This window comes from Calidris pugnax, unplaced genomic scaffold (assembly GCF_001431845.1).
Source record: "Calidris pugnax isolate Ruff unplaced genomic scaffold, ASM143184v1 scaffold25, whole genome shotgun sequence".
NCBI classification, from domain to species: Eukaryota; Metazoa; Chordata; class Aves; order Charadriiformes; family Scolopacidae; genus Calidris; species Calidris pugnax.
Genome location: NW_015090805.1, coordinates 15,132,954 through 15,157,325, shown reverse-complemented (window position 1 = coordinate 15,157,325; position 24,372 = coordinate 15,132,954). Strand labels below are relative to the sequence as shown.

General features: G+C 39.8%; 1 protein-coding gene across 1 annotated transcript in view; it reads left to right on the top strand.

Annotated features, from left to right (window-relative positions):
• The first annotated feature begins 6,566 nt into the window (after positions 1 to 6,566).
• USP25 (ubiquitin specific peptidase 25) overlaps positions 6,567 to 24,372 on the top strand; it is an 88,855-nt gene continuing 71,049 nt past the window's right edge. The window contains exons 1-3 of the mRNA XM_014938008.1: positions 6,567 to 6,587; positions 21,722 to 21,799; positions 22,922 to 23,066. Of these exons, the coding sequence (XP_014793494.1) occupies positions 6,567 to 6,587; positions 21,722 to 21,799; positions 22,922 to 23,066 (244 nt within the window). The remainder of the gene's footprint in view (positions 6,588 to 21,721; positions 21,800 to 22,921; positions 23,067 to 24,372) is intronic.

Genomic DNA, 24,372 nt, shown 5'->3' with positions numbered 1-24,372 from the left:
GGTGGTGGGGGGTGCGGCGGGGGCGGCCGCCTCACACCGGCCCAGCTTCCCCTGAGCCGCTGGCGGGAGCACCCGGCCCGGGGGAGACCTGCCGCTCCCCGGGCTGGGACGGCGCCGGGGCCCCGGGCGGGCCTGTTGCACTTTGCGGGGAGGGCGAGCGGCGGGGTCCGGCCCCCGGTGTGGTCCCGGGGAAGGGGAGCCCGGGGTGGGATGCACGGCGTGACCCTGCTGCCCCGCCATCCCTCCGCTTCCCTCGCTGTCCCTGCCTGCTGCGGGTGAGCGGCGTTTCCAGCGAGTGACATGACTCCAGCGAGAGCTGGGGTTAAAAAAAAATAATTAAAAAGGTGCAGGGTTTAGGGAGTCGTGTTAACGTGAAACGGGGTGAAAGGAATGTCAGCGCTTCTGGATCTTTTGCTGTGCAGCCGGAGTTGCTGGAATATGTTCCTCTGTCAAAAAGAAGAAAGAAGAAAAAAAAGGAAACCTTCTAAAGCTCTTCCTTGCTTAAAGTGAACTGGCACAGGAAAAAGAAACCTCAAATTAAATCCCAGTGCCTTTTAAGCTTTTTAAAATCTTTTTTAAAGGTAACTTGCTGGTTAACGCAACTACTCGAGTTAGCAATTTGTCTGCCTCCTCTTCCCTGATTTTTTTTTTTTTTTAAATGGCTTGTGATGCTTTTATAAGAGGATAAAGATATATTTGAGTTTGGTATAGTCAGTGTGGAAGTTAAATGGTTCCAGTTGTAAGACTGGCCAGTGGGAATGCAGTGATTAAGGTATAATTGGCTAAAGTGGTACAACTTAGATTCAAGAAGCTCATTTGGAGGGAGAGGCATGTCTCGTCAGGGACTGCTATCATAGTTGGAAGTACTTAGTGCTGATTTTGGCTGCTTCAGCAGGAAGGCAAGGGCTGACCTGACTAATTTTGTCTGTTGGTACCTCAGTCAGTAGTGTTTTGAATCGAGGTGTGCTAGCAGGCTACCGTAGCAGGAGTTTTGCTGTTAGGTCCCATGTTATGTGTGTGTCTTCTGTGTTTAACAACTTTGTCTGTTGCTGCTGTGCACCTGACATCTTTTGTGAGCAAGGTTCTCTTTTACAAAACCTGTTGTCGATGGTTTACTTAAACATCCCTTAATTATTGTATCAGATGCTCTGTTATGCAGTACCTGGTAGGCGCTGGTCAGAGCTGCCTGTTTGCGCTTTCTGTCAGTGATCCTGAAGAAGAAAGGTTAGTTTTCAGCTAAACTGCTGCCCGCTGGTCAGTAGTTCAAGATTACTTTAGCTTCAAATCGAGGATAAGCTTAAAGGGTGGTTGGAGATTGATTGTTGCAGTTCACCTGGTAATCCATACTGCAGGAAAAACTAAAAAAAAAAAAAATTAGTGATAATCTTAAAGTAGTAATTGGCATCTATGCATGATGATTACTTGTCTAAGTATCTAGACAAGCTGTATAAAATAACAGGCCTTTCTCATGGCAAGGATTCTTTTTTTACTTCTGTTGAATTGTCTGATTATTATTTTTATCTGGATCTCCTTGTTACCTCCTTTATCCCTAATTGCGTGCTGCAGGGGGGAAGGGGGAAGGCCAGTCCTGAGAATGTATTGCAAAAAAACACTCGCTCTGAAGTCAAGTAATATCTCATTGGTTAGTGAGATTAATGGATAGCTAATTGGATGACAAACTTTAACATTGTTCAGTTTATTTGCATGTAAGAAGAAAAATTGTGAAGGTGCAGTGGCCTGCTACATGGTTGAAAGGTGGAGAGGTTACCATACCAGTAACTCTAAGTCTTCCTTCAAAAGAAGAAAATCCCATGCTCCATGAATAACAAGAGTTTGTTCTGGAGACCTCAAAGTTTGTCATGATTGTTTTCTGTTAGTGTGAAGAAACCACATGCAAGCAGAAATATATTGGATTTCCAAGAGATGCCTGAGTCATCAGCATACCTTATTCAGAACTGTGGTTCCCAACATTGTTCATCAGATGTTTTCTTACTGTCATACAGGAAGTATGTGTCAAACTTCAGCAGTACTTGGAGATGTAGGTTTGTATTAATAAATGCTCTAACTACAAACAGTCCTTTTCCCACTGAAGCTATCTTTAGTTTATTGTGTAGCTCAGGCATCTGGATAGGGTCAAAAGAAACTCTTTCTTTCATGTTTACTGGTCATCTTGACTCCTAGTTAAAACTTGTAATTTATCTTCTGAAGCGAGTAATTAATCATGTTACTGGTTGCAGCTCTTGTGTGCTTCTCTAATGTTGTTAGGTGTCTGTAGGTTAGCTGTGACATTCATATTAAGACTAAATACTGTGAATAAAGGTAAATGGCTGGGGAGTTAAAAAAAGTTGCTTCTGGTTTTGCCCTGTCTGTATTTCTATCCAGTAAAATATTTTTTGTCAGGCATTTTGCTGCTGAAGAGCTAAGGCATATACGTTCCAGGATTCCTCATATTCCAGGAGCCCCACACTGCTTCCGTGGGGCAGCTTGTGCTGGTGCACTTTTATGTTGACTTTTTCTCCTGGGGGAGCACTGTCCCAGGCTGCCTTTTGTGCTGTGCAGACCCTTTCCTTGGCCAGTGTCCCTTACACAGTGGGTTCAGCAACAGGGGCTGGAGTGAATGGGGATTTTTCTGTTAATTGGAAGAAATGATGTGGAGAGGTCATATGTGTTTCAGCAGCATCTCAGCTCTAACTAACAATAATTGTGATGGTCATCTCAGAATAGCAGATTGAAGAAGCTGGGTTTTACAAGGGTGACACTTAGCTGCCCTCTCAGCAATGTGTATTATCAAGTTCTGCTGCTTCTGGAGGGAGACCGAGTGTTGGCTGATAGGTGGATTTAAAGTCTGTTTTATCTGTCCTTTTGTTTCCCACGCCCACTGTTATTTCAGACCTGTGATTCAGCAGCATATTGGTAGTGCACTCACAGGAATAGTAGAATAAAGTTAGGTGTGTCAGCTCAGCTCGTGTCTTTCTTTTTTTTTTTTTAAAAGAAGCACAAACCTTTAAGGATATTTAGCACTTGAAATAATGCATGACTTAAAGCAGGGTCTAATACTATTTACTGCCTCTCCCTTATTCTTTTTTGGAATAATGAGAAAATTGTGCTAGTTCATGTGTGTACTTCTGCTCTGCTCGTCCTGTGTATTTGATGTACTTATTATTGAAAGATTTAGCTAATAATATGGTAATGACTGCTTTTCTTTCCTGAAAGCCAGAGCCACTACCTTCTTAATACAGTGGTAGTTGTCCTCATGGAAGATGATACAGTCATATGTCTCCAGCAACTGAAATAGAGATGTTGATGCAGCTCTGAACGGCAGGAGGTGATTGCAAAGAATACCTACTGAGTACTTGGTACGCAGGGAAGGTATTTTGGGAGTTGTGCTCATTTTTTTTTTTTTTTATCATCTCTATAGGTGGCAACCTTCTGAGGATACAGCCTTTAAAATCTTTGTGTTTTGATCAGTTGAGTTCAGGGTTTTCTGACCAACCATTTGCCCAGTGGATCTGAGAGGCTGTAGTTTCCTGCTGTCATCACGTGGCCAGAACTGCTCTTGCCTGTGACCAACACGCAGGTGTCCTCCTGTGTCTGAGAAATGCACCCAGGGTCATGTAATGACGATGAGTTACATATCTTCCCATTAATGTGGTTGGACTGTGTGTCGTGGTGGACTTGAATATGGGAGGTTATGCCTGCTACTGATGTTATAGAAAGCTTTATTATGGTTTTTTGGCCAGTATGAGCAGAGCAACCAGACTGGTTTACTGAAAGTGTTTTCAGCAACTACTAAGTAATTTGCAAAAATCATTTGAAATGCCGTGGAGTTATGCTTTTAGGTATACACACCTTGTTTGGAATTTAAAAAAAAAAGTTCATTAAAAACTTTGTATTTCTTGTAGTTACACCTTCTACCTAGGTTCCTGCTTGTATTTTCTAAAAGCTAGAGCAAGGTGCAAAGGTTGGTGATTCAAAGTAATTTTGAAAGCCTTTGTCAGACTGGAATGCTGAATGCCTTCTGGTTTTGTGAATGTTCTGATGGTTTGGTGGGAGAGTGTGTGGTTAGGGGTTGGGTTTTTTTTTTTTTTTGGTAGTTTTGCAATCCTGCTGAATCCTGGCATTTTTTTAAATTGGTATAATATGATATGAGTCTGCACCTTTCTGAAACCTTTATTAGCAGTTAAAAACCTGTTGCATTCTAGAAAACCTTTTATGAAAGGTTATGTGATGATTTTGATTGTGGTAGCAGGAGTTTACAACTATAGTACTATCGCTGACATCTGTCTGAAGTAATGTCTTAAATATCTTTTGGTCCACACCTTGAAAGAAAAATACTGCTTAAGAATATGAAAATGTAAGGTAACTCTGTATCTACAGCTATTAGGAGTGGCAGCTACAAAAGACAACAAAACCCATCAGCTTCTATGAAAAGGTCAAAAAGCAAATTACCTGTGTCTCAAAATAGAAAAATATTTCACATTTTTAAAAGTGCTTTGTAAAGATAAGTGGAAGGATAATTGAACAGTTGCTTTTCTTGCACTCTTATGCCTGAAAAGAGATGTTAATGGCAGGAAGTAGCATCGCTCTAGTCCTGTGAATTCAGTTGGTGTTCATGGAGTTCTCTAACTGCAGCAGAATGAAAAATAGAATGGAAGATACAATTTCTCTTCTGTTTATGGCTAAATCTTCTCTTACTTCTGATTGAAGAATGTACCCAAGTCTGATTATTTAGTCCATAAGAAGCTGGCTCGAGAACTTCAGTGATGTGCATGGATGGGTTGAGGGACACCTTGGCCTCTGGGGGCCGGTGCAGTGGCAGAGTCACTCCACCGACCTGATGCCTCAGCTGTGGTGGAGGCTGCTGTCTCTGGCTGGGCCGAGATCTTTGCAGAACCAGCTGGGAGGTGTCTAATGCTCACACATCACCTGGGTCAGGAGTTCCTAGGGGTGCTGCATCAGTCACCCCCTTACAGCTGTTGCTGGCAGTGCTAGTGATGGAGGGGGGATTACCAAGGCACCCAGGGGTGCTCAGAGGGTTTCTTTATGTTTTATTGCACTTCCCTTTCTGCGGTGAAGATGCTGGTTTGCAGTCCCCAGCTGGTCGTCTGGCAAAAGCGAAGAGCCAAATGTGACGTTCCTGATACTCCTTAACATAAAAAGTAAACAAAAAGCTTAAGAGCAGTGTCTTCACTTACATATTTTTATGTAGGAATAAGTTCATTTAAAAGCCTGACTTTTTGACTTTTTGGTTTTGTTTGAGTTGATTCTTGTTTTTTTAAATTATTGACAGAAGTCCTTATTATGGAACGGAGCTCTTAAAAATCCGAGGGGGTGTGTGTGTTGCCGGGACCTGGACGGAGACAGGAAAGTGTTTCTACTTTCACTGAGTAGGAAAGCCACATGTGTGGGAGCAGCTTTTCTGGGAAACGAAAGTTTCCTGAGTGCTTTCACTTTCTAGTTCTCTTGTGATAACCAGTGTGACTACGTAAAGGCAGGAAGATTGCATTGAATCACAGCGAAGGGGTGTGAATGTGTTGGGGTTCTTTGTGTTCAGTTTCATCTTTTTGTTTTTGTTTTTCTCTTTTTTTAATTGTATTTAGATGCACGTGTTAAAACTTTCCCGTCAAAACCCAGTGACTAAGTTACTGATGCGATGGTCTTTAGTCGGTTGATAGACACCTGTAATTTGAGATTATTCAGCTTCTCACAAGGGGGCTGTTGGCCCCTGCCTGGGGTAGCAGCATAGCGTCACAATGCAAATAACAAGCCAGAGTATTGGGTGAGAAATGTAGGAGAGGCTGTTGTGACAGTATATTTCAAAAAGATTTTATGAATTTAGGGTAGGCTTCAGTCTTTTTTTTCCCCATTAGGGAATAAAGACTGCTTCTGTTGGCTGATGATTACACTTGATCAGTTTGGGGTGCAGTTAAAGAAGTCAACAGCTGCCGAGAGTAGAAAATATTTGACTGGAGTGATTATTAGTTCAGTTTCGCTAGTTCTGTGAAACTAATAGAACTCGCATGTGACTTGTGCCAGAGAGCTAACTGTGTGCTATAGGGGGGGTGATAACTCCTTCCATTCACTTCGGGACTGTGATATGTACAAAGTTTATGAATGGTAAAGTATAATTAATAGGGAAAAGCTAGTACTGTGAAACACAATGGTTAGTCGCATATAAAACTACATATAGTTGAAACTTTTTTGATAAATTCATCTTTTTTATTATTTAAAAAACAGGAAGAAAATATGGTGACAAAGTAGTCTAAAGCTGTGAGGCTGAGGTAGAGATGCAGTGGTGAGGTGCTTGAAGGACAGCAGGGACATGCCTTGTGTGACGGTACAAACTTGGGCTTTGTGCCAAGTCGAAGGAAATACTTTTTCCTGTTTCCTACATCAGGTTGGCAAAAGGCATCTCTTGCTATTTTTTTGTGAACACTTATAACTCTTAATTTGGCAACACAGCATTCTGAACAGTGTGTGTCAGAGGTTTTGTTTTTTTTTTAAATGTTACCTTACGTTAATGCTGTGCTGAATATACACGTTGTCATAAGCTGTATTGTGCCAACATGCCTCAGCTGGAGTTACAGGTAGAATGGAGAGCAGTTGGAGTGTGTGCCGTGGTTGAACACAACTGTTTTTGAGTAATCCTGTCCATACCACCTTTCTGCTCTGTTACCATCCCAGTTTTCAGAATTAAGGGAATGTAAATCTGTCTCTTTGCTGCAGTGGGTTACGCCTGGATATTCGGGGTGAGTACACTGGTCCGTGGTCTGGAGTGGCAGAGGTTTGTGCTGCCTTCTGCTGATATCTGCAGGGCTGTATCTTCTGATAGAGGGGTGGCTTTAACATGCTGAACTACTACTGAACGTAGTAGTTTTCCTGGTGAATGTGGTACAGAATTTGTGGGTTTAGGCTTTGACAGGAATGAGCTATCAAGCAATATTTTGAGTCAATGTTATTGAGATTCCCATGAAGTGCTATGAAGGAAGAACTGGAGCCAAAGGACAGATTGACACAAAATGTTGCAAGAAGGACACTGTGATAACTTCAGTCATCTGTGGCAGGCTTTGTGAGTTCTTTTTAATTATGGACTGGTTTTCTGTGTGTTTAGTAACATCATTAATTCGAAGCATTTGAAACAATGAAAATATTTAGTCTTTTTACACATAGACTTTTGCAATTTAAGGAGGTGCTGATTTTTTTTTTCCAGTTAGGTTTCGTAGCTCTCATTCTTTTGAAAATGTCATGAGCTACATACTTTTGCTTTTCTTTGCCATAATGGATGAAATTCAGGAGCATGTTGAAAGCTATCAGCATGAGAAGTTTCCTGAAACCTGATGTTACCTGATGATGGGACTCAGAAGCAGAAACAGCAGTCTTGTGAGAGGTGACAACACTGAGTATCCAAAGTTTTAATTTACCTCTCTGAAGTAAGGATGTTGGAGAGGTAGAATGCAAAGAACATGCAATATGGAATAGCTTCAAGGCTGGAGTGTGATTAGGTTAATTTTAGAAACGTCGCCTGACACAGATTTGTGTATGTAAACCACTTTTTTTTTTTATAAGGCAGAAGATATATTTGTATGCAAATTGTAGTAGTTTTTATTCTGACATGCACAGCTTTGACTTGAAGCTTTTGTTTATAGTAGGTTTCTGAATTATTTTAACTGGTGAATTCTTGCTGAGAAAAACATATACTCTGCACAACGTTTCTTTTAAAATGTTTCTGTTATCAACTAATTGGCAACAGTCAAGCTTATCAAAGTTTAAGTGTCAAGCAAATGCAGATTGTGTTTATAATATGCTTGACTAAAGCTTTTTTTAGCCATCAGGTGAAAGCATATTTTTAAGGCTTAGAGTAAGACATGTAGACAGAATAATGTATTTAATAAAAGCTTTTCAGAGAGGCATTAGTGTTTTCAAGGCATGATCTGTAGCTATTTAAATTTAATTGACCCTTTTATCTTAGTTTGGTCTAGACAGAATTCATGGAAATTAATGCATGTGATAAAATGGCATTATATGCTTCTGTGGCTCCTTCCTACCAACTGGCATGTCATCATTTCACACACATTGTACCCCATAACCCAGAGGGCTCTCTTTTAATTAAACAGGATGTTCATTTGACATTAGGGTCTGAGTCTGAGATGTAAAAGTTTTGGATTGTGTATTGTGTAGTAATTGTGTAATGTGTAATTGTGTGACATTGTGTAATGGCATCTCTTGCTTTTGGTGAATAGTAAATGTTAGGCTTGAGTTCCTGCATGATTTCTATGATAGCTGTTCTCACAGCTGTATGAGTTATGTTAAAAGTTGAACTCGATGATTTTAAGCGTCTTTTCCAACCTAAATGATTCTATGACTTTAAGAAAAGTCAGATACCTGTGCTGAAAATTTCTATTCTTACTCTCAAACCAAAAATGACTCTATGAATTTCAATAAAGTTTCAATTAAAAAAAAAACAACAAACATTTTGAGAAGTTGAATTTAGCTGTGATTTTACTGGGGTTAAGCAAGGAAAAAAAAACCCCGGCTTTATAGAAGTTGAAAATAGTATTCATTTACATTCAGGTATATGCTTTGAGAGTGCTTTAAAGTAAGCAGCTGGAAAAGGCTGGGTAGGCACAAGCAGGAGACATTCTTCATTCTTTTCAGAAGAGGAGGAGATAGCAAGAACAGACTCCTACTCTACTTTCCTTTTGTGTTCAGTTTCACTTTATTCCTCTGAAAGTTAGCTACTTGGAAAAGGAAATTTCTCCTGGGACCACAGTTGTTGGAAATGTACTTTTTTCTTTTTTTTTTTTTTTTTTTTGACACCTTCCAAAGTGCTAAGGTATAAATGGCGTGGTTAGATGACTGAATACTGTGTATTTTGTTGTAGCCTAGAAATCTTATTTATGACTGAGAAAACATTTCTATACTTTGCAGATTTTTAGCTTTTGCTTTGAGTACAGAATCATGGAACAATATATAAGAGAAAGGTTTTATTTTAAGCTTCTATTAAATTTTTGTTTCTATTTTTTTAAGAAAAGCCAAACAGCTTTTGGACAGCTTGTGGAGTTGCATTTCCCTTCTTGGTATTACCTACTTTCCAGTTTGTCAGCTGCTTTTTTTTTTTTCAAATTCTGCTCGTGTCTTTCATGTAATTTCTCACCTATTTGAGGACCATGCTCTGTTTGTTTAAAGACTTTCCCGCTATTATTTTTTTTTTTCTTACATTATCACCAAATAATCAAAAGGTTTTAGTAATCGGGAAGCTTTTTTGATCCAGGCACCTGTCTATAATTTTTTTTTTTTTAATGGGGTGATAGAATTAAGTCTTCTGTTTCTCACTGTATTCCTTTAGTTGTTTGGAAATTAAAAATAACCAACATATTACTCACAACATTTAAAAGTTCCCTCTAGTCTTGTGTCTGTTTTATGGGACTTTGTGCTGAAAAGCACAGAACATACCTTTTGATATGGCTGGACCGTAATTGTCCCCTCACCTGAAGCTGACTGGGCTGCTTTTTCGGTTGCAGTGGTCTACTGGGTAACCGCTGGATTTATTGATGGTAAGGATGGACAGATTTCCCCATCATCACCACTTTCAGCTCTTGCGAACTTGGCGCGTTGCCTTGAAGCTTTTTCTGGGGCTGATTTAAAGAAGATTGGTAAATCTGCCACCTACTTCCTAGTACTGACAAGGGGTGTGTGTACAGTGTACAGGCTCTGCTGTGTTCTTGTAGACCAGGGAAGGAGTTTGAAGCTGCCTGCTATCCCCAGCAAAGATGCTGAGGTCTCTGGTGCTTTGTAACCTTACTGAGTAGAAAAGGGTTGAAAATTTTTGCTATTAGAGTTTATTATTTCTATTGTTTGGTGGAGAATGTGTTGGCATAATGTTGCTGCTAGGAAGGCAGCACAGAATTGTCTTTTTTTTTTTTAATGTTTCGAATTATTTTTCAAATATGTGAACTCTTTAGAGGAGTCTTTCATACCCTTTTACTCAAGTCAGCCTGTGAAGTTTCAGCTAGGTGTGCAGTGATGAAGGATGGCAGGAAGTTGGGTTTGGTGATATCACCACCACACCACCGAAATAGAAAAAAACTGACAGGGCTAAATAGTAAAAACTTGTGGTTATAAACCAAAGTTGTAATAAGTTTCTTGAGCCCGTGACCTAACATGTCAGAATGTAACACATTCAGCTTTCTGTGAAACCTGAGGCAAATGTGCGTTTCAATATAAGGTAATTCAAAGTCCATTTAAAAAAACCCACAAAACACCGAAGATCCTCCAGTTTTTTTTTTTTCTTTCTCCATGTAAGAAAATGTCCTAGAAACCTTCAGTTGCCCTCTGTGAAGTGCACTGCTGAATTTACTATTTCTTTAATCGTGAGGTAGTAAAATTCTTCAGTACAAATCTCAACACATCTTTAAATGCTGTACTGCCTCCGTGGTGTTTGAGGCTCATTTTAATTCTAGTGTCACTTGCGTCCGTGGAGGTTGTTACCTACGGGGAATGAGAGCTGCTCGCTGACCTTCACAGGCCGGCGGTGTGTGGTGTTGCAGTGGCCTTTCTGCAGGGACGCGACACGTGCCAGCGGTGTCCTGGCGCTTGACCCGGGAAAGGCTGTCTCGCCAGAGAAAGCTGGAACTGCTCTCAGAAATCCCGTCACCTTGCAGGCAACCTCTTAAATGCTGCCCTGGATTTTAGGTGACTTCGTGTTATCTCTAGTCTCATTCTCTTGCAGAATGTATTTATTTATTTTTTTCCCCTCAAGCTATGTATGTCTTTTCACGGGTTTTCTTTTTAAATGATTAGTAAAGGGCAGGATAAGCTATTAAATAATTTTACTGAATGCTGCAAATAATGGAGAAGAGAAGGCTCTGGGGAGACCTTACAGTGGCCTTCCAGTGACTGAAGGGGGGCCTACAAGAGAGCTGGAGGGGGACTTTTTACAAGGGCATGCAGTGATAGGATAAGGGGTAATGGCTTCAAACTAGAAGAGGGTAGATTTAGATTAGATATCAGGAAGAAATTTTTCACCCTGAGGGTGCTCAGACACTGGGACAGGTTGCCCAGAGAAGTTGAGAATACCCCATCCTTGGAAGTGTTCAAGGCCAGGCTGGATGGGGCCTTGAGCAACCTGCTCTAGTGGGAGGTGTCCCTGCCCATGGCTGGGGTGGAGGGGTTGGAACTTGATCTCTAAGTTTCCTTCCAACCCAAACCATTCTGTGATGCTTGGCTTTTCTGATGGAATTTCTTCTTGTAATGCACCTTGGGCTGAAAGTTGGGGTGGGATGGAGGGCATCCACTGAGGGTGCAGGTTAAGTTCACCTCTGGAAGACCTTCCTGCAGTGGGGTGGAGGTGCTCTCCTCCATTCTTCCCCAGCACCCTCTGTCCTCTCACCTGTCACTTCTTGTGGCCCAGGAGGTGGGTAAGCAGCAGGCAGCACTGTCAGGAGCTGTGTTCTGGCCAGAGGAGCTGCTGGGGAAAGCCCTCGTGCCCTCTGCAGGCAGGGGGTGCTGCCAAAGGTGCTGGGGAGCCCTGGGGTCTGGCCCAGCTGCTGGAGGTGGCCTCGGGCTGCTGAGGCTGCTGCTCCTCACAGACGGGAGGGCAGACATGCCTGGGTGCATGCACACTCTTGTAATCACAAAGCCTGTTTCTGTAGGAAATCGGGTTAGTAATTTTTTTTTAATTGGACTAAATGGAAAAGCCTTTATTGAAAGGCGTTCTGTTAGGGGTGGTTTTTTTTCCCCTTTCTCTATTCAAACCAGACAGCTGAGTTCTTTGCCCAAATGTATCTCTGCTATTGAATACCATGGACCCTTTGTAATAAAGGCCTGTCTTTAAAAATGCAGTTTAGCTTTTCATTTAGAATTTCCAAGCTGTGCTATTCTGAATTTTGTGTGGAAGAACTGTCTACTTTTTGAAATCTTCTCTGGTATCGCTTACCTAGGGCAGAGAGTGGAACTGTTTTGAGATGAGGAGAAACTTCTTCACGGTGAGGGTGACAGAGCCCTGGAACAGGCTGCCCAGGGAGGTTGTGGAGTCCCCTTCCTTGGAGATTTTCAAGACCCGCCTGGATGCAGTCCTGAGTAACATGCTCTAGCTTTAGGCAACCCTGCTTCAGGAGGGGAGTTGGACTAGATGATCTCTATGGTCCCTTCCAACTCTAAAATTCAGTGAAAATTCAGTGAGGTGGGACTTCTTGATACTTGCACCGTTAAGAGTTGCAGTAAACAAGATCTTTCTGGATGTGAATACCTAAATGAGGGAGCAGAGAGCAGAGTTATGTGGCTTCAGCCCATGCAGGAGTGGGCCTGGGTGTGTGCCTTCACTGAGAAGGTGTGGTGTACAGCTTTGACCACCCAGGCACACCAGGAGCATCAGATCTCTGCAAGCGTGCTGTTGCTGGATGAATTTTATATTCACCTCTCGTTGGAATAAGTTTTCTGCAATAGTGCCCAAGTAGGATGAGGATTGTGGGAGGCTTTTTCCCCCCTCAGTTTCTCTCACTTGATAAAAATAGGATTAAAATAAAGGCAGAGAAACAGTTCAATCTCAAAAGACTGCTGTTCCACAATAGTATAATCCAGTGGAAATAGGCACAGCCTTGGTCTTGTCCTCGCCCTTATCCCACCCCTGACTCTCACTAAGTCAGCAGTAAATTAATTAAAAGCAAAGAGTGGCTTTCTGATGGTTTATTGAGAGCCTGGGCTCACTTGCTGGATGTTCAGGCAAGTGGCTGTGCTGGCTCAAAGAGAGGAGTGGCTTGCGGCCAGAGCGGGTGGTATCTGGCAGCACCAGCCTAAGCTGGCCAGCACTGGCAGGAGCTACTCCTTGGGAAGGACATCTGGCTCCTCAGAAACAGCTTGTGGTCTGACAGCCCCTTTAAACTTCATTGTTTGCAAGTATCCTGGAGACTGGGATCCCACTAATTTGAGGATGCTTGCAGCTTCCAAGGTTGGTCTGTTCGTTCCTAGAATTGTCCTTCTTGTAATAGCAGAGCAAGAAGAACGAATGAACTAGCTAGAATTTCAGTGCTCTTCTGTATTGTGCAGAGCAAAGTGAGATTATCATGACTGGCTAGTCAGGGGAAAAAAAAAAAGCCACCAAATGCATAAAAAAGCTAAACACTCAAATGGGCTAGTGGGACTGCCCTCTGAAGTTGAGAGGTAGGTCTTAGCCTTTCAGTGAGAGATAATAAATGCATGATGAAAGGACTGTGGAAAGCCTCAAACAAGAGCTTGCGTTTGATGTGATGGGTTAAACTGGGATTGGGGTGCAAAGGAAAATATCTCAAAGCTGTAAATTATAACATGGGTCTTTGCAGCATTGATTTGGAGCTCAGAAAGACAAGATTTCATGAATTGTTTAAAAGACATTCAAAAGGATGTTTTTTTAATAGCTGCTACAGGAAAACAATGGTACCCTGGGCAATAGTCTTTCCTGTGAGGAGAAATTCTGTCTTGGTCATACTACCTGGGCAGACACTATAAAATTTAATGTTCAGGCATGATGGTAAATGTCTATGAACAGAAGAAAAAAATGTTAAGAAGGAAACTTTTAAAACGGAGAGCAGCCAGGGGTGACTGGAAAATATGTGTGTATATTTATATACACACAGAGTTAGCTGTATATCTATCATCCTCCAGCCTTTTGTCTCCTTTCTCTCTGTGTAATGTTGTGTATCATTGAGCCCACTGGTTTTAATTTGCTCTGACTTGTGCACACTACTGGCAGCTCTCGGGGGTCCAAACGTGTTGAGGTGGGACTAGGACATGAATTGAGGCTGGAGCGTGCTGCTGGGATGTGGCACTTGTGGGCTCTTGGAGGAATCCAGAATTTTATATGTAGTGTACAGATAACTTGTGCTGGTGCTTTGAAAGACCCCCTGGCTGCCACCAATAACTCCAGTCACTCGTCAGATTTGGATCAGAGCAGACATATTTTTGCTAATTACTGTCACAGTTATTGGAGTGTTTTAAGAATCAAAAGCCATTTTTGTAAAGCCAACTTCAGGTTGTATCCACTGGAGTGGCCATGCAGAAGTTTAACTTACATCTAGTTAAATGAAACAAAAGATCTTATTTGTTTTTATGGTAGAGTTAGTTTTTAGAGCTGTTGCCCTTACTGTTGGGAAGCTCTCCATTGTGCTGAGCAGGGTGTGAGAAATCATGATGGAGGTTTAAAACACACAGACCTCAAAACTCTTGATAATTTTACATTTCCAACACCTTTTATATTTTCAGTAAGTACTAAGGCTGCTATCCTTTCTTGATTATACGCCTTTCACTGAAGTTTGTTTAGGAGTAGTTAACAATAAGAGCCGAAGATGTGGAACTCAGCAATTCTTCACATGCTCTTCACTCAAGCAGCAATGTTTGTAAATCAGTTCATAGACTAATTTTAAGCCAAAACTTCAATTATGTTTCTGTTGTTTGTTCCTTTTTTGGTTTGGAGGGTTGGTTTTAAATCATGTCGCTTTGATGGAAATGACAAGGTTTTTGAGCCAGTTCACACTTCTGTTGTGGTAAATCACACTATTTATTATTGGGTTCTTGTAAGTCAGTTTAAATGGCTTTGCCTCCTTACTAGTGTTTACTCTTGCTTTGTCTTTATGATGACTACTCACATTGCCTTCAGCCACTGTTTTCTTCTTTGTTGTTGTTTTTGTTTTGTTTCTTTTTCAATGGGGAAAACTGAATCTCTTGACAATGTAAACTGAGCATGATTAGTTGTAATCCAGGCCATAGACCTGCAGGGATATTGAGTTAGAGTCCAGGGCTGAGTTTCAGTACTCCTGTGGCCTGAGGGAAAATGAGACAAAATCCACTAAACGTGTTCAAGGAAATGTGTTTCTGTTGCTTTCTGAATGCTCTTCGTGTTAGCATATGTGTGTACTCAGTGGTGCATCTTCCAGCTGCATTATTACTCCAATTACTTAGCACCCCAAAATTAGCCAAGGAAGATCTGTGTAGTAATAAGGTGGTGGTACTTCTTCCCTCTGAGCTGTGTAAGAAATCTCATTCCTTCCCTGTGCTGTCCACGTGATTGTGGAAGAAAGGGTGTGAAGCCCCTTTTCTTGCGTATGGGTGGAATAGTTTGGGAAGTCGCAGACTTTGCCTCTGTGAACTGACAGTTTCCTGCTCATTGCAGAGTATTCCCCACACAGGTGATAATTTGGGTCACATTTAACTTCAGGGTTTTTTTTTTTTGTAAATCTGAGGTGGGTTTGCCTTACACTTAGTGTCAGTAAATACTATCCAAACTCTTCAAGCGTCTCTTTTAAAAATCTCATTTCAAAAAGTTTAAATATTAGCTTGAATTAAAATAAGTGTGTTATATGTTGAGAGCAAATGAGAGAGGTGGTTGGGTTTTTTTTGTGAGTGTCTACATGAATGCATGCGTGTTGAGTCCTTAGTATCAAGTCCTGAAATTAATTGAGAAATCATTTGTTAAAGCATTTTCAATTGAAGTAGTAGAGATTTGTTATTGTTAATGGAAACCATAGAAATGTGGTGAGAGTATTCTGAGTGCTGTCTTCATGGTGAACATAGGTTACATAATGCTATGATTAAGTAGGAACCTTCCTTCAAATTTTTGTGGAGTAGTAATTGAGGGTCTTTAGATGCTCCATATGTGTATGCATGTAAGTAATGAACTCAAGCCTTTTCCCCATGAAACCGTGGCTGGCTGAAAATCACTGCCACACAGTGTGTCCTCTTGCTTCCTTAAAGTAAGTTTGCTCTCAGGCCGGAGGGTTGCAGGTGGGTAATTACCCACTTTGCACAAGCTGCTGCTGTAATTGGCAAGTTTTGGCAGCCTGTGCAGAGAGGTCCCGGACCGAAAGCCTGCAGTCTCTGTGCACATCCTTTGCTCTCCACAGGTGATTTTGTCCAAGCCAAAGCTGAGATGCATTTTGCATTTGTGTGTGTATAAAAATATATCTTTACCTACTTTCTTATTGGGTACAATGTCATGCAAAAGGTTTTTGCTTTTCACAACTGAACAAAAGGAAACCCAGTTAGCAGATACCAGGCAAGGGAACCTAATTCTGCTGTGTGTTAGGAAGGTACTGCAAGAATGAACACCTTAAAGCTCATGCAAAGATTTAATTTGTCTTTGCACTAGCAAAATACTTTTTAAAAAAAAATAGATGTATAGATATATCCACTTTTCAATTTACATTTTTTTATATGTGTGTTTATTCTACACATACAGAAAAATCTTGAGGACAGAGATGATAAGAGCAAAGCCATGTAATAAAGCCTTCTGGAGTTGACTATGTGTTTTCCCTATGTTTCAACTTATTATCCTCATGGAAGGAGTTAGTTTTGATTTGCCTATTTGGAACTTGACCAACAGCTTATTTAAAAGATGGTTAATTTAGCTCTGTTGCTGGAAGCCATAATGCTCAGCAGTTTATGTGGGTCTTTTAACTGTTCCTAGGAGATATGATTAATGTGGCAGAAAATAACATTCACAGTAGTAATTGAGGGTCTTTAGTATACTCATTCTTTGCACATTTCCTAATTTTTGTTTGTTTGTTTGTAGCAGAAACTGAAAGCCTTTTTACAGAGGATTACATTCCTCTAATCTCTCAGTATTCTCATTACAGCAACACCATATGAGGAAGCTAGTTTATTAGCCACTTGTTTGCAAACAGTACCATTAGCAGGTTCTCAACATCTCAGGTTACGTTAGAATTGTCTTTAAATATTTTGTGTAATGTTAATCAAGTTTTCCTCCATCAAATAGCTCTTTAAATCGGTGTTGCACTGGATAGAAGTGGGTTTTGTGTGGAGGAAGTGAGTCAAGATGCTGTTCTTGGCGTTTGCATTTCCCCCCCTTTCTTTCTTTTTGTCTCTAATAGAAATATTCATCCCTTGAAAGAAGGAATACCTATAGTTTGTTTTCATTATTTTCTATTTAAGTGAACTATGTAGTGAGACAGTAGGCCCTGTTTTCTCCTGGTAATGGTTGGACCATCTCACTTATTGCTAAACATACGGCTATTTCTATTTCTGTGCTTGGGAACTGAAGAGGGTTGTTTTATCTTTTAAGTTTGAAAGTGCTTATGCTGCAAATACAAATATTTGGATATTGCTTGAAGAAAGCCAAAGCTTACATGTACTTCTTCAGAAGCTACAGTGACGAGAAAATAAAATGGATGAAAAGGTGGCTAATTTTTTTCCTTAGATTTATCTGAAGTATAATTCAGAATTAGTCAATTTACAAGATGTACCCTGTCCAAAAAAGCATTGATGCAATTTAGCTTTTTGCTCTGATTTTGATAAGTTATCAGAGTTTACAGTACTATCGTGGAACTAATTTGGGCACAGTATCTCCTGAAGCAGATAATAGCGTACGTCCTTTCCTGCTTCACCAGCACTGGCACAGCTACTGAATATGCCATTGTGTGAGGTTATAAACCAGATAATCTTAATTGGGCATTTCCTGAGAGGGAGGGAGGGATGACTGAAAAAGGAAAGAATTGGAAATAAGGGCATGCGTTCCTAATATACAAATTTGGCTCCCGTCCAGGAAAATGGGAGAATTTCCTGTTAGTTAAAATCTTCCAAGAGCTGAAAGCCTGGAGATACATACCGCATACCTCAGGGAGCCGGAGGAAGGGGGGAAGGCTGGGAACAGCTCGTGCATGAAAGCCCTGGGGAACCCATGGCTGTGTGATGTGGTGGGACCGAGGGGTGTGAGCAGCTGGATCTCAGGCAACTAGAGCATGGGCAGACAATTTCCCTTGCTTGGCCAGGGATGAGGGTTGCCCTGCAGCATTTGCGCTGTCAGATTCTGGTGTTGTAGACCAAAGCCTTCTGAGAGTTGAGTCAAATACAGTTCAAGCTACATGGATTATGTGTGTATATATGTATGTGTATGAATGTATAATCTAACCCATTTGGTGGGGCGTGTACACTGCAGATATATGTGGAATATTGACTCACTAAACTGGAGGATCTGTGCTATTGAACAACTATGGGGTCTGTCATTTAAATTTCAGGGAAGGATGGCAAATGGAAGTGGATACAGGCAAATTAGCTTTGAAGGAACTGAAGTGGATTTTTTTGCACCAGTAGTTGCACCTCTTCTGTTGGAATAATCTCTTTTGGATCTCCATTTGAAGAGAGAGCTGCTTATTAAAGTGCAGTGAGTTCTAATTCAGAATTTGAACCTCTTTTGATGCAAGGTGGGAAAAAATAGCGAATCAGGGAAGAGCTGTGTTGAAAAAAGGAAACAACTTGTTAGTACTGCTAGTTGTGTTCTGAATCTCCCATGCTGACCTGATTTAATTAACATAGTAGGTTTTTCAGACATTTGTAAATACTTGTAGGCTGCTTTAGCTTTTTAGCTTTGCTTTAGTGTAGTGTGAGGTTTTTTGGGTACATTTGGTAAGCCTTTGAGTGCATTATGATCACAGATTTTTTTTTAGACTATATGCATTGATGTTTGTGGACATTTGAAAGTCAATATGCTATTTTTTAGACTATATGCATTGATGTTTGTGGGCATTTGAAAGTCAATATGCTACAGTCACCTTAACTCAAGATAGCCCAGGCTCCAGGAAGAGTAAAGCTTCTAGGATAGATGTAAGTGGGCAGAGCATTAATAGCAGTAAGTAGAGTGGTTCATCTTGTATGTAGAAGTCTGTCCTAAGTGTTGGCTTGTCTTGTATGCAGAGGTCTGTCCTAAGTGTTCTATTAAATATCAGTTACAATACAGAAGAGACTTAATTGTGTAGCGGTTGCATTAGAACTTGATCCAAAATTCAGTCACGGGTAATAGTAAAATCAAATCTTTATTTAAGATCATCCTACATGCCACAATAGCATGTACTAAAGGAAATTAATTAAAATCAAATAAGCTTCACCTGATTTGACTTCAGCAGTCCAGTGTACATGCACTAAATTAAAGTTAAATCAAGGATGAAGTAATCCTAGCTCTCTGAATATGAGTACAATTGTGTTTCTTAAACTTCTTAAATGAAAAGAAAAACAAGAAAATTTGATCTCGCCCTCTGATTAATGAATGAGGGAAGGGTTTGGTAGTGACTGTGATTTGTAATGAAAAGATGCAGTTACCTGTATTAATACAATTTCATGGGTGATAACATGCTGTCAGTGTAACGCTAAAGAAGAATGATGGCAAAGTTAAACAAGCAGTCCCAAGAAAGGTCTGCACACAGTAAACGTGGTGCAGTTATGTCAGATTTGAGAGGGTGAGGGGAGAATGGTGAATGCATGGAAGAGGAGGCCACCAGTGGAATTGGTGCCTTAAGGAGTTTCAGAATTGTTTCTGAGGACCTGTTAGTCTGTTAGCAGGTAGAACACATTGATCAGGTGGAAACAAATTAAATCCTACTTTTTCTGTTACTCTGTTGTTTTCCTCCCCCTAGGAGGGGAAGTCTATTCTCATTCTTTAACTTCTATGTGATATGAAATAACTCAATTAGAGATTAATGGCAGCTTGTTTGCATTTACCTGAAAAGTCAGTAATGTCTAAATTGGGTGTTTGTGGCCCCAAAGCAGTTTAGCTCCATTTGAGGTATTCAGAAAAACTGTTAATTTTCCTCTTAATTTCTGTCACGTGTAACTAGGATGCTTACGGATTCTCTGGGGTGTTCACATAATTACCAGTTGCCTTAAACTCTTGGCCTTTAAAAAAAGTGTATTTAGGTACTTAAATCATCTCTTGATGAGAAAGGAGCATCTTTGGGTCTGGTTCTGATCTGTTAAATGTGTATGTCCTTGGGAAGGGGGCCTCGAACCACAGCTTTACACCGGAATACAGAAATCTGGATATAAACTACAGATGTCTAGGTTTACAAGTCACAGCTGTGCTTATAAATTAACAGCCAATATTTTGAACTGCTAAGAGATTGTTTGTTGGTAAACTATGTCTCTTCTGTCTTTTCCCAATCTCTGTGAACAATGAATATCCTCCAGTCAGCCTTTCCAAGTGTTGTATATATTGTGGAAGATAGAGAAATCTGATACAACTTGCTATAACAATTTATAGTTAAACTAGTTTCCATTTTATTAACCACCACATTGGTAGCAGATACAAAAAGAAATCCATTTTGCTGCCATGCACTGCCCTTGAGTTGCTCCTGCCAGTTTTAATGCTGTTGTAATTACTTTTCCCAAATACTCTATTGCTTTTCTTTGCTTCTTGCCAGACCCAGGGGCAGGAAAGCAACTTTACAGGGGAAACAAATCCTGCCTTTGTACAGTGCTATGAAATGCACAGAGTAAACAAATGAGGGGATGAGGGATGGGGATAGAGTGGGAGTTTGTTTTCCTGCATCACTTTGCTTTTCTTGTGCCAATAGCAGGGTTTTTAAAAAGAAAAGAAAAAAAAGGCAAATTGGATTGTTAGCAGTGTCCCTTAGGATCATAAATGAAGGGAAGATTGTGTATGTAATTCATAAACATCCTGAACTATACGCCTTCTATTTCAACTTATTAGGGCATGAAGTAGTGCCTGCCAGGTTAATTTCACACTTGGGAATTCAGCATTCATGCAGCTCTTAATTTCCTCCTCTATACAAAGCTGTGATAAGGAGAGAATAAGGGTATTTGAATATTTGATTCCAAATAATTCATTTTAAAGAAAAGTATTTTAGAAGTAGCCGCAAGAAAATCATAGTTGGGGTTTTTGTAATTGAATTTGGAAAGTAACATGAGAATGTTTATTTGTCACTGCTGGGATATATACTTTTTGTCTAGCAAACAAAATCCTGTACTTCACAAAGTCTTCTCTTTTATAGATGAAATTATTGTTTTGAGTTCAGGATGTGGTGGGCAAACAATAAAAAAAGAAAAGCCACTTGCAAATACCACCAAGCTTCTATCCTTTCCCCATCTGCCAAAGGAAGAATGGAATTTGTTAGTATGGAACAGTGATCAGTCCTCTGTATTTTTGTGTTTTTAGTGGTTAAGGTGGTTTTTGATGGTTAACTGGAGTTCAAGGATTGTTCCAGCCTAGTGCCTGCTTTTTGGTTTTGTGATGTGATATCTGAGCATGAGCGGAAGGAATCATCTTTTGGCTCTAAATAGGAGTGAGATCAGATTTTCATTTAAAAAAAGCCTCAAAACTCATATGATTTGAATATTTAAGAGACATGGAACTTCTTATTCTCTTCTAACTCCAGTATTACTTGAAACTCAGTCATGGATGGTGACTGATGTTGTGATTTGGGAGAGCTGGATTCAACTGGTCTAGGAAGGCAGTTAAGATGGATTCCTAAGGTTTTGCTTTAGTCTCAAGAAACTCTGTTTTATGTGGATATTTCTACAGTATTTCTCTTAAAACACATAAATGATCGGTAAAAATTGATATTTTTTTAATTTTTTTTTTTTTAGTTTTGAGGTTGGAATGGCTGGGAATTGTGTATATTAAGGAAACAGTTGGATTGAGAATGGTTGGGAATTGAAGAAATTGGTTTTGATAGGAGTTCAGTCAAGTATTTCCCCTACTGCCTTTAAAGAAAAAACCCAACAAAACCACACCAAAACCAACCAAACAAAAACATTACATTTGGGAATTAAAAGTGCCCATGTTGCAGAACCGAAGACAAACTTGAATAATGAATGCTCTTCCCCTTTGTGGTGCATAAAGCTTATTTGGAGATACTTATAAGAGTATGCTTCTCTACAAACATTAAAAAGTAACTAGTTTTGTTGTTTGGATCTTATTTTGATGATCTGTTTTTCTTTTTAGCACCAGCAAACGTTTTTAAATCAGCTGAGGGAGATCACTGGTATCAATGACATCCAGGTACTACAACAGGCACTGAAGGTAAGATGTGTGTCCCTGACTTGTAGCTGAATGTGTACGTCTTGTCATTAACTGCCTGTGACAATCATAAACCCTGTCCTCTCTTACTCTTCTCTTCCATTCCCAGCTGGAATAATTTTTAAATTTATTTCAGGGAAAAAAGCTTCTTCACTTTAGAAGGAGCCTTGGTCTCTTTTGGTACTGACATAAGAATTAATTTGGCATTCAAATACGAAAAGACAGGAATGGTATGACTTGCCTTTAACCTTTGTCTAAAATGTTTTGAGATACCTTGATCCTAGTACAGCTGGTCAACTCCTGAGGAGTTAACTGTTGTTTTCTTGACAAGGTGTAGCTAAGACTTTTTTTCCTATCATGAACAAGTCCTACTCAGTATGTAAAGTGAAGAACTCTCCTTGAACTTGGCACTCTTTGCTAACTTGCTGTTGTTTCATTTATTCCCCCAACCAGTGTATTTTTTTTCACAGCACCAAAGAGTTCATTGAAGCAAGTAAAGAATGGCAGGTTTCTCTGCATTTATTTCATATATCTGTATCTATATAAATCCCTTGTCTCCCTTAAGAAGAGCTTTTCAGCCATTTATACACGGTAAATGAGAATTTAGTGAATTACAATCATATATATATATATATGTATATAAAATTGTTGCTTCAGATTCAGCATGTCAGGTACACAACTGCTTCTCAAAAGCCAGTATTTCTGGCCTTAAAAATGAAACAGTAGACTTTCAGAAGAAATGATTTGACTGCTGTAGAAGTCTGTGAGTGTGCTGATTATCCTTATTGAGGGGTTGACCTACACAGCAAGATCACTAATTTTTTTTTTCCTGTAATAAGTGAAATTCTACCAAAGTAAATTCTTATAAGATTTCCTATCTTCTTTTTTGTTAAAAATAGTGAATTATGCAGAATATGTCAAGTTTGCAAACTTTCTTTTCTGATTAATATTTCACCTGAAAATACAGTGTGTCATGTATCTTCTAAGTTGCTTGTACTGTTGTCCTTTGCTGTTAAGAACAATTTAAAAAAAAACAAACAAAAAACAAAACAAAACAAAAAAAAACAACAAAAAAACCCCAAAGGGTGGGGGGACTCTCACTTCCTGTTCTGTTGATGCTTAAAGGACAGCAATGGTAACCTGGAGCTGGCTGTGGCTTTCCTCACCGCGAAGAATGCCAAGGTTCCCCAGCTAGAGGAGGCAACTTACTATCAAACAGCCCTTCCTGGAAATGACAGATATATCAGCGTGGGCAGCCAGGCAGACACCAGTAGGTATTTTTTCTTTTTGTAAATTTTGTTTAAAGGCAAGAAAACTAAAAACTTGCCTGTGAGATCACTGTTCATCTGTTGATAATTCTTACTTAACAATATTTACATTTTTATGTGTTCTTTCTTTCCTTATTTCGTGTATTTTTAAATTTGAGTTATCCTTAATAATTACCTTTACGTGTATGTATGTTGCTGATCAGAAGATGAATAAATCAATTTTCAATCTTCCTCCCCCCTTTCTATTATAGGCCTTATTTTGGGGTTGTGCAGTAAATAGTTAAAGGCAAAAGCTGGGTACTCTTCAGTCAAAATAAAATAGGAGAAGAATCTCTGAATGTTTGTCTTGAATATATTAATCTCTAGCATATTAAGAGTAGCTTTTACCTGACGGGGATGACTTTCCCAAATGAAGATGTGAGAGGTTAGCAGTGCATTTTGTAGAGAAAGATTAGGTATTTTATATATGAAATTAACCTTAAACATACTTAATTTTAAGCAGTTCTAATCAGTTGATATAGGAGGCCCCAGAAACTGTACTTCTGAGTCTTGCAGATTGTATTCCTTTGCTTAAGTGCATAGTCATTGTATAGGGGGGGAAGGGAGGGAAGAAACATTAAAACTACTGTACTTATAAAATGTTGATGAGGAAACTATTGACAGGAAAAGTTTTGCTTTCTTGTGGTCCTGCATGTTAAATAAGCTCTGCAAGTAAATATGGAAAATAACCTACAAGAAAAAGTCAAAGGAAGTTTTGTAGTGGGATTGATTTCTGTAAAATCTGAGTTTCTTGATGTTGTAACATTCTAAATACAGATGTACAATATTTAAATTTTATATTAATCCTGTGACCGTGTATGTAGTACATCTATGTAGCTTTTGAGTGAGGAAAATTACTTAGCTTCATCCATAGTAGGATTTTTTTCCCCCTTCATTTCACTAATCGTGGGGTGGCTACAGTGGCACCATTGTAAAGTAGTTTAGATCTTCTTGTTGATTGTACAATTGTCTGTCTTTTTGTCTCTGGCACCTTGACATAAACATTTTTTTTTAAGTTAGAGGTGAGTTTATTCTCAGCAGCTCAGACCTAAAAACTGTGTTTTAATCCTTGGTATTACTAGGAACCTCATGTAAACTGCCTTGAGTGCATGATAGTTATATTATCCCCTTCCTCCCTGCCCCTAGTTGTTGGGGATGTTTGGGTTTTTCGACTTTTGTGTTCTTTTCGTTTCTGTTTTCTCTCCTTTGCAAAGAAAACACACACAAAGCTCCACATGTATTTAATTTTCTATGGCATAAAATTCACAT